Below are 10,703 nucleotides of genomic sequence, written 5' to 3' on the forward strand. Positions count from 1 at the left end.
AATTTATTATTATCTATGCAAAAGATGTTAAAAAAATTATAACAGTTTAAAATTCTCTTTAATTTTTCCTGTAGTAAAAATTTAGGTGGAGAAATAATGGTGTATATAGATAAGAGATAAATAAAATAAAATATGAATCCATTTATATAAACAACTTAATTATCATCTCATTTAATATGTTTTTATGTAACTCAAAATATTTGCAACATAAAACATAAATAGTATAAATAAATCATTTCATCTTAATTTCATTTTTAATACTATCAGCATACAATATCACAACACAACCAATATATATCAACTTAAACAACTCATTATACAACATCATAATATCGACTTGAAACTCATTACATCAACATCATAGATTTTTCATCACAATATATAGCACATAATTACATGCATTGTTACACATTTCAACTTTAAGGTCTCCCACAACACAATGTGATTAGCTTAAGTGGTTAGACCCTATTGAATTAAGAACACAAGGTGATATTATTGGTTTGCTAGATTAATAGCAAATTGGATATCAATCCACAACACAACGGTTCCTCAGATGTCATCACTTAAACAAAGAAGTCTAGTACTAATTCTTAAGAATTATAAAACACCAGAAAAAGGAAGAAGAGAAGAGATGATTTCATTGATGTTGAAAAGCTGATTACAATGATTAAAACTTTCTATACTTATAACAAAAAAAAAGGTGCAGAAAAATTAGTCTAGGTGATGCTCCATCGTGCCATTATCTGCCTCTGATCTGTTGAGTTTGTTAGAATTGGAGATGGGAGAAGATTCTGCAAAATGAAGAGATGATTCGGTTGGTTTCACCTGCTGAGTTGGCATATTCAGTGACTCGTGTGAAAACCCAATTTTACCCATGTCATGTGGAGTGTTTACTGTTTCATTGTTTTGATAATTTAACATCCCCCCACAAGCTGGAGCATGGTAAATGTCAATCATGCCTAGCTTGGAAATGAATGAAGTGAAAATCGGAGGAGGTAATGCTTTTGTAAAAAAATCAGCTAACTGTCCTTTGGAAGAAATTGGTAGTAAATGCATGACTCCTTCTTGAAGCTTGGTTCGAACAAAATGACAATCAATCTCTAAGTGCTTTGTCCTTTCATGAAAAACTGGGTTGGCAGCTATGTGTAAGGCACTTTGATTGTCACAATAGAGGACTGGTGCTCTAGAACAAGTGATGTGTAAGTCATGTAAAAGAAATAGCAACCACTGTAATTCACAGGCAGCAGTAGAAAGTGCCTTGTACTCAGCTTCAGAGGAAGACCTTGAAACTGTTTGTTGTTTCTTTGCTTTCCAAGAAATTAAAGATGAACCCAAAAAGAAGCAATATCCTGAAATGGATTTTCTAGAGTCAAGACAGCCAGCCCAATCTGCATCAGAGAATCCCAGCAGTTGAATTTCTGACTTTCTTGGAAAGAATAAACCTCTACCTAGGCTGTTTTTAAGATATCTCACTATTCTGCAAGCAGCTTGGTAGTGTGTCAATGTTGGCTTATTTAGAAATTGGCTAAGTTGCTGAGTGGCAAATGTGATGTCTGGTCTTGTGGTGTTTAAGTAAAGGAGCTTCCCAATCAATCTTCTATAAGCTGCTACATCTTCATATGGCTTCCCTGCATCTTGATATAGCTTGATTGAATGATCAAGTGGAGTTTTGGCAGGCTTTGATCCAAGTAGACCAGATTCATGAAGAAGATCTAAACAATATTTCCTCTGACAGATTGATATTCCCAGCTTGGAATGTGCTACCTCTAATCCAAGGAAGTATTTCAATGGGCCTAAGTCTTTGATTTTGAAGTTGGAGTCAAGAATACCCTTTATTCTGGTGAATTCAGCAAGACAGTTGCCTGCAAGGACTACATCATCCACATAAATGAGAAGAGCTGTGAAGGTTTTTCCATTTTTGAATGTGAACAATGAATGATCTGCATTAGCTTGCTGGTATCCTTGGCTGAGCAGCAATGAAGTGAGTTTCTCATACCATTTTCTGCTGGCTTGCTTAAGACCATATAAGGACTTGAGTAACTTGCAAACTTGATTGGGTTTTGAGCACTGGACACCTTGTGGAATAGCCATGTAAACATCTTCATCCAAATCCCCATGTAAGAAGGCATTGTTAACATCCAATTGATGTAAATGCCAGTTGTAAGTAGAAGCCAAAGCTAACAAAATTCTCACTGTGGTGAGTTTGGCCACTGGTGAGAAGGTGTCAAAAAAATCAAGACCTTCCACTTGATTATAACCCTTGGCCACCAACCTAGCCTTGTATCTCTCTATAGATCCATTTGCTTTGTATTTCACTTTGTAGACCCATTTTCTGGCAATTGGATTCACATTTTCTGGACGATCAACTATTATCCATGTACCATTCCTCTCAAGAGCATCTAATTCTGACTTCATGGCATTATTCCAACATTCATACTTACTAGCCTTTAGATATGTGTGTGGCTCATGAGAGTGTGTGATGGAGAGTGAATAAGCATGATGCAAAGATGACAAATTTAAGAAGGAATGGAAAGATGAAATGGGGTAGGAAGTACCTGAGGTAATTGTTTCCTTTGAAGTGCTTGAAAGGCTACACACAGTCACTGAGATGCTTTGGTGGATGCCTCTGCCTATCTGATTTTCTTGGAGTTTCGGTAGTTATGTCTAATCTGATAGAAGAATTTGGGACTGGGACATGTTTTGCAGGCTCTGTATGAGTGTCAACAGGTGTTGCAGAATCTGTTACAGGAGTGTTAGTAGGTTCAGACTGAGGCATGAATTGTGGAGCATCAATTTGTTGGTGGTAGGATGGTGATGAATGATAAGACCAAGTAGACAAAGGTGAAGAAGACTTATATGGCAGTATATGTTCATGATGGGTTACATTTCTAGAAATAAAAATTTCCCTATTGTTGAGATCCAATAGGACAGCCCCCTTGACACCATGTTTAAAACCAAGAAAGATGCATTTCCTAGCTCTAGGTGCAAGTTTTGTTCTATGTGCCTGAAGTGTGGATGCATAGCACAAGGAGCCAAAGACCTTCAAATCATGTAGGTTAGGTGTGTGTTTGTGCAATAAGAAGTAAGGTGACTTGTTTTTAAGAAGAGTACTAGGCACTCTATTTATTATGTATGTAGCATGGAGAATAGCATAGGACCAAAACTGTTTTGGTAATTTTGATTGAAAAAGAAGTGCTCTTCCTACATTGAGAACATGTTGATGCTTCCTTTCAACCCTACCATTTTGTTGTGGGGATTCCACACAAGTAGTTTGATGTAGTATTCCTTTTGAAGCACAAAACTGAGGCATAGCAAATTCAGGACCATTATCACTCCTAATAATCTTTATTTTTGCATTATACTGTGTTTCTATCAATTTGATGAAATTCTGTACATGATTTCTTACTTCTCCTTTGGATTTCAACAAAATAATCCATGTAAAACGGCTAAAATCATCAACAGCAGTCAAGAAATAAGAATGACCATGTATAGAATGTATGGATAAAGGTCCCCAAATGTCAAAATGAAGTAACTCATAAGGTGAAACAACTTTGTTTAAACTAGTTTTATATGGTAATTTCTTGTGTCTTGCATAATGACATACATCACAAACTGCCTTTGGATCAACAACAATAAAAGGAAATTCTGAATTCATAGAAATCATCTTTGAAATTGACAGGTGTCCTAATCTAAAATGCCATAAGGCATCTTCAGGTAAAGTTTGAGTATCAACTGCATGGATATTTGAACAAGAGACTTGCTTGTCATTAGTAACTAAGTGGTATAGCCCTTCAAACCTTTCAGCAGAACCAATCATCCTCTGGGATTGCTGGTCCTGAATAACACAAAGAGAGTCATTAAAAGAAACAACACAATTCAAGGTGGAAATTAATTTTGATACTGAGATCAAGTTAAACGAAAAATTTGGTACATACAAAACATTTGTGATGAAGAAATCAGGAGAGAATACAACAGTACCAGCATGTTTTGCAATTGAGAATTGGCCATTAGGTAACCTTATGCTTATTGGTTTAATTTCATTGAAGGTTTGAAAGGTTTTTAAAGATGCACAGATATGATCACTAGCTCCTGAATCAATGATCCAAGAACCAAGAGAGAAACTGTTGAAGGAAGAAGAAATGTTAATTGTACCTGATTTTTGAGTTTCACCTGGTGAATGACCAGGCTGAAATGTGCTAACCTGGTTAGCTAATGAAGCAGAATGTTGGTTAATACCAGAAGCTTGAATTAAACCGAGTAACTTCTCATATTGCTCATGAGTGAATGTAGGTGGTGTAATGGAAATATCTCCATTTGTTGACAGATCTTCCTTTAAATCTGTAGTCTCACTGCAAGCATTGTTCATTACTGAGGAATGTCCTTTCTGAAAGTGAGGAGGAAATCCATGTTTCCTATAGCAAGTCTCCACTGTGTGCCCTGTCTTCCCACAGTAAGTACATATTTTCTTTGGTCCAGAATTTTGTGCAAAGCCTTTCCCTCTTCCTTGTGACCTTTTATAATCAACAACATTTATAAGAGCCTTTGACTCATCATTGACGATGAAATTTCCTTGTCTTTCATGTTGAATCACCATAGAAAAAATTCGGTTCATGCTAGGAAGTGGGTCCATCAATAGAATCTGTGACTTTACTACTGAAAAATTCTCATTCAAACCAGTCAAAAAACGTATAACATGATTAAGAGTATGGAACTGTCTAGCATTTCTCATAGCAGCACAAGTGTATTTAACTGGGCAAGCACAACAGGGAATAGGCATATAAGTTTCAAGTTCTTCCCAAAGTATTTTTAACTCAGAATAGAATTCTGTGACAGAGAGAGAACCTTGTTTTAGACCATAGATTTCTTGTTGAAGCTCAGATATTCTGATGAGGTCTCCCTAGGAAAATCTTTCCTTCAAATCATTCCACACATCAACAGCATTTTCCAAAAATATGATGCTCTGGCCAATGGACTCAACCACCGAATTTACAATCCATGAATGGATAATCATGTTGCAGCGATTCCAACTTTTATAACTTGGATCAAAGGTACTGGGAATTGGTATACTCCCATCAACAAACTCAAACTTATTTTTGGCACCCAAAGCACGTCTCATGGATCGAGCCCACGCATGGTAATTTGAACCATTCAGCATGGGAGTGACAACTACAGAAGAAGGACCATCTCCTGGATAAATGTAATACGGACTAGAAGGATCTTGTGATGGATCTATTTGACCACCACCAGTATTGGAACCAGAACCACCACCTCGGGCCATCAGAGTTGCACAAGCAGAAAGCTTAGACGCTCTATGATACCATCTTAAGAATTATAAAACACCAGAAAAAGGAAGAAGAGAAGAGATGATTTCATTGATGTTGAAAAGCTGATTACAATGATTAAAACTTTCTATACTTATAACAAAAAAAAAGGTGCAGAAAAATTAGTCTAGGTGATGCTCCATCGTGCCATTATCTGCCTCTGATCTGTTGAGTTTGTTAGAATTGGAGATGGGAGAAGATTCTGCAAAATGAAGAGATGATTCAGTTGGTTGCACCTGCTGAGTTGGCATATTCAGTGACTCATGTGAAAACCCAATTTTACCCATGTCATGTGGAGTGTTTACTGTTTCATTGTTTTGATAATTTAACACTAATGTCAGGATATAATAGTTGTGTATAGACTTACCATAGTATTAGCTAGCTTAATTAAGTGTCCCATGAGCTTAGTCCACTGACTATCTTTCAAATACTTTGCCCTTTCGATATTAAGTCAGTAACTAGGTTTTTGAATTCGTACTTTATTCAGTTGGTTACTTTATACATGTGTCTCTCAACCTTACCCACACACGGTACCAACTAAAGTCTTACATGAGACTTGACTGTTCCCTTCAATGGTCATTTTTCCAATAAGGATTTTCAACAAAGTTGAGTTCTCAAAGCATCACAACACAATATTCAACACAACTCCTTTAATCCTAAACCCTAAACCCTAAACCCTAAACCCTAAACCCTAAACATCACCTCCTTTAATCCTAGGTTGGTCAACACAACTCAACAACATTATGCCTTAATGCATAAAACATTATTAACATTCATCATCTCAACAACTCAACAACATCGTGCAAATTCATCACATTTACATTATTAACATAACTCACACCATACATCATAAATCTTCAACATAGCTACACACTTATACATCATACATACAATTCAACTCCACTTTCATCTAACAACATAAACACCTAACCACCATCTTCATAGATCAACACATATAACATGAGCAACAAATCTTATCTCAACACATGCAATAGATTTATCTACTCATTTCATGTTCATCAATTAACATACAATAAGCTACCTTAATTTCTCGTCACATCACATATAGCTAATCAACTTCAAAAGTTGAAGTGAATCAACGTTTAAAGTGCCTTTAAGCTTGCTTTGAATGACAGAAACTTGCTTTGAGCATCCATAATTCGCTTAGAGCAAGTTCAAACTGAGAACCCCTTAGGAGTCTTGATTTGGTCGCCTCAAGTAGGTTAACCCTTGCTTTAAACGAGTGTAATTTGTTCAAAGTGTTCAAGAATTCGCTCCAAGTGATGGTATATAGACTACCCTTGCAACACCTTGTCTATCACTCTAAGCGAAAGTTATCGCTCTATGCTCTACATCTGACTCAAAGCGCCAAAAAATTCGTTCAAAACGAGTCAAGTGAAAGAACATATCTAACTTGATTGCATCTACTCACTCTAAGCAACCACACTAACGCTTTGAGCAAGCAAATACGAAAAACATGCATAAACATTAAGAACAACTTACTAACTTAAAAAAGTTCTTTCCCTTCCAATATTAAAATCCTCACAATTAGACTCAATTTTATTTATATAAAAAAATATTTAAATACATTTAACTTTTTGGATTTCATATAAAATATGTATTATATTTATTAAAATATTTGTATTTTTTTAAAGGAAAATATTTGTATTCTTATTTATTGTAAATAACTCTTTATTTAATATCTTAGAAATATTTTTAAATTAATAGCATTAAATAAAATTGAGATTCACTTATATTTTGTTTAATAAAAAAAATATTGTTTACTCGTATTCTTTTATCTTTGACTCACGTTACAATGAATTTTACAAATTAAATTAGTTTAAGGTAAAATTTTAAAATATTGAAGTGAAAAAAAAAACACTTTATGAGAGTTTGTTTCACAATTCATATGCACTTTTATATAATAAATGGAAAAATGATTATACTCTTAATAAAAGACAAATTTTTTTGTTGTAAAAAAATAGAAAACAAATTTTCCCATTGTAAATATTATATAATTTTCAGTGAAAAAAAATTGCATTCCGTATACGATGATTCTGCACCAAATCCATTTTATTTTACTGTGTAAAATTGTTTGAGTTAAAGTATGTTTAGATGATTTTTACGTTGGATTAAATATTTTATACTGATTCATTAATTTGTTTTTAGAATGAAAAATTTACAAACAGAAATAACTTCATAATCAATTTTACACACCGATACTCATATTATTTTAACTAATGGAATAGTGTCTTTATTAAAAATAAAATAAAAAATGAGAATATTTGTTTAACAGATATTATAATTTGTTTTTAAATTTTAAAGTTTTGAGTTTAATAAAAATATTAATTTTTAATTTTGTTAAGAAAAATATAATAACCTATCAAATATATAAAGATTAAAATGATTATTAAAATGAATATTATATATATATAGTTTAATAGTAATTTTTGTCTCCAACACTTTTACCAAAACGCGTTAGCGCCGGCCACGTACCACATGGCATCGGATTAGTAAGCGAGAAAATTAAAATACGCAGAACTATGGGTTAGTATATCATGTTTGCGAGTGCATTCTAAGGACTTTGACACAAACACTTGTAATGCCAATTCTTAATTTAATTAAGCACTATATATTATTTCAACAAAATAGTTTCGTACATTTCAGCATAACTTAATTTGTTTTTTAAAAAAAAAAACAAAACTTAATTGATGTATTATTTTAATCCTATCACTTTTTTGTCAAAAAAAAAATCCTATCACTTATAAAAAATACTTTCAATAAATTTTCCTTATAAGTAACAACAACAAAAAAAAAAAAATACAAACGAATTAAAATGCAAAAAGTTGCCATTAGACCAGGCTATTGACAGACTTTTTTTACACTGTTATTGCAAAAAATATTTACTCTTAAAAGTTAAAAGGTTAACATTATAAAAATATTTATAGCATAAAAAAAATTTATTAAATATATTTTCTATATTATTTCTTTAATTATTATCCTTAACATATCACCGACTTTTTAAGGAAACATTCTCATTTACAATTTTTTTAAATATATAACTATTTTATATTATTTTAATTAATTTTGATAATTAATAAGTAATTAGTTCGAATAATACTAAACCTTCTATCTTTAAGCAAGATCTAAAAATATAGGTTTGGAACAAACCAATATTGTATGATTAATTTAGTCGAGAATTGTTCTCACTTTATACTTTTAACATGAGATTTGAATTTTTTCTATTAAACTTGATATTATCATTATAAATTATTTAAGATAGTTTAGACTTTAATTTTTAATGATACAACTGGCATTCTAATAAACTTGACATGTGTATTGCAATCACCATGTACAAGGTTTTTGGATTAATCCAACTCAACTTTCATGAAATTGCAATATGTGGTGCTCTTTACGGTGGAATCAGTGATAGACCTAGGTTGTCCAGATTACTCGAACCCTAACTTGGGAAACATGAGAACATTATTCGGATTCTTGGAGTGTCTGATTTTTATTTAGTTGCACGTCTTAATATCACACCAAATATCTAAAATTATTCATTTCTGTTAGTGGTATAATTTACAATAAGACAGAATATGTTGTTTGTCAGAATTGAAGCTGAAAATAGATTGTCTTAATCATATCATACGGTTTTTGTGAAAATTTTATAACGTGTAAGCCTACAAAATCAATGATGAAAGAAACCGTTGTGATTTGTTGTGCTACTTGTACAAAATCAATGATGAAAGAAGATTTGTTGTGCTACTTTCATTGAAAAAAAAAACACATAAAAAATAATTGTAGGAAACAAATTTTATAATATTATGCGAATTGTTTTTCTATGAACATTAAATAAATAAGATTCGTACAAATTATAAATATTTTAAAAAACAGAATCACGGGATAAAAAAGAGAGAAGAAAATAAAGAAAAGTGTTAAATGTAATAAATATTTAATTTAATGTTATAGAAGAAGAGAAATAAAGATGTTATGCATTGTTGAGATAATTTAAATATTTGTAGAATTTTAAATTCAAATCTTATTAATGTTATTGTAATTTTTATGAATAATAAAATGTGAGTGTTCAAATATCATTATTCATATATATATTATATAACATAATCTTAATTTTTGTTGTACAAGATTATTGGAGTTAAGAAAATAATTGTATTTTTATTATTCACATTTGGTAGTTTTTAAAGTTTAATTAATATATATATATATATATATATATATATATATATATATTTAAAACATGACTTTAAAACTTTTAAAAATACGAATTTGAAAATGTAGGTATTTGCATGTCTGTTTGGAATTTTTTTAAAAATATTACTTGGTATTTCTCACCGAGAGCATTCATAAATTAGTGATATACTACTTCATTTTCATTTCCATTAGGAGAGAAATGAGAAAGATATATTTCCATTGAAACGTGAGAATTCTTTTCCAAACCCATTTATAACTACTTTCATTTCAAGTTTTAAAAATATTTTTAAGAAATATTTTAAACTATTTTTCTAAATAACATTCTTAACAGCAATATTTTAAAAAAGTGATTCCATAAATATAATATCATATTCTTTTGGGTGAATCAGAGTATTCTTATTCAAGAATTGAGAATTAATTATTTAAAGTATTGAGAAATTGATTTTTTAATGAATATTTTTTTATACAAATAAATCATAGATCATATCTTAACTACATATTTAAGAGAGAAAAGTTATGTATGTAATACCATATATCATACCTTAAAAAATATTCCTCTTATCGTATAGACTGTGAAATAGGCGTCTTCATTTTTTCCGCATCAAAAACACTGAAAAGACGCGAAAACTACTTTTTTTCACAGATAAGAGACTTATTATCAAACAAACTAATCAAACAACCGTTGAAGGCAGTTTTGTATTTGTGCTTCTAGAATTGCAATCCTTTCTCCAAACCTCTTTCCAAATTTTGTATTTGTGCTTCTAGAATTGCAATCCTTTCTCCAAACTTGGTCTTCCATTCCATCAATTCCTCATCAGTGTCTAATAAAATATAATATGCAGAAGAAAGCATTAGAAACTTTCAAACACATTACATGGGGCTTATCTGTGTAAATCCATTAGGATTGAAACTATAACAATATAGAAAGAGATAAAGAATTCAAAACTGTCTCAATGTTGATAATACATATACCATGTTCCACACTTACACACCTTCCTTCTCCTCCTTACCAAGAGGAGCATATTGTTTCTGTTGCTCCTTAAACAGAGTGCTTCGTTGAGCAGTTTTATTTGATATATGCTCTTGCGGCTTCCGCAAATCTTTAATTGTTTTCTCCACATAACGAATTTTATCATCCAATTCTTTAATATTCCCATCCAACTGTTGTACTTA

At 31.6% G+C, this 10,703-nt stretch overlaps 1 protein-coding gene across 1 annotated transcript; it reads right to left on the minus strand.

Annotated features, from left to right (window-relative positions):
* Positions 1-4,897: 4,897 nt before the first annotated feature.
* Positions 4,898-5,278, minus strand: LOC145956485 (uncharacterized). The gene has a single exon (XM_083072091.1). The coding sequence runs from the start codon at positions 5,276-5,278 to the stop codon at positions 4,898-4,900; it is 381 nt and encodes a 126-aa protein (XP_082928217.1).
* Between the last annotated feature and the right edge of the window lie 5,425 nt (positions 5,279-10,703).

The sequence above is a fragment of the Cajanus cajan genome, chromosome 3, assembly GCF_000230855.2.
Source record: "Cajanus cajan strain Asha chromosome 3, NIPB_CcT2T_4, whole genome shotgun sequence".
Lineage (NCBI taxonomy): Eukaryota > Viridiplantae > Streptophyta > Magnoliopsida > Fabales > Fabaceae > Cajanus > Cajanus cajan.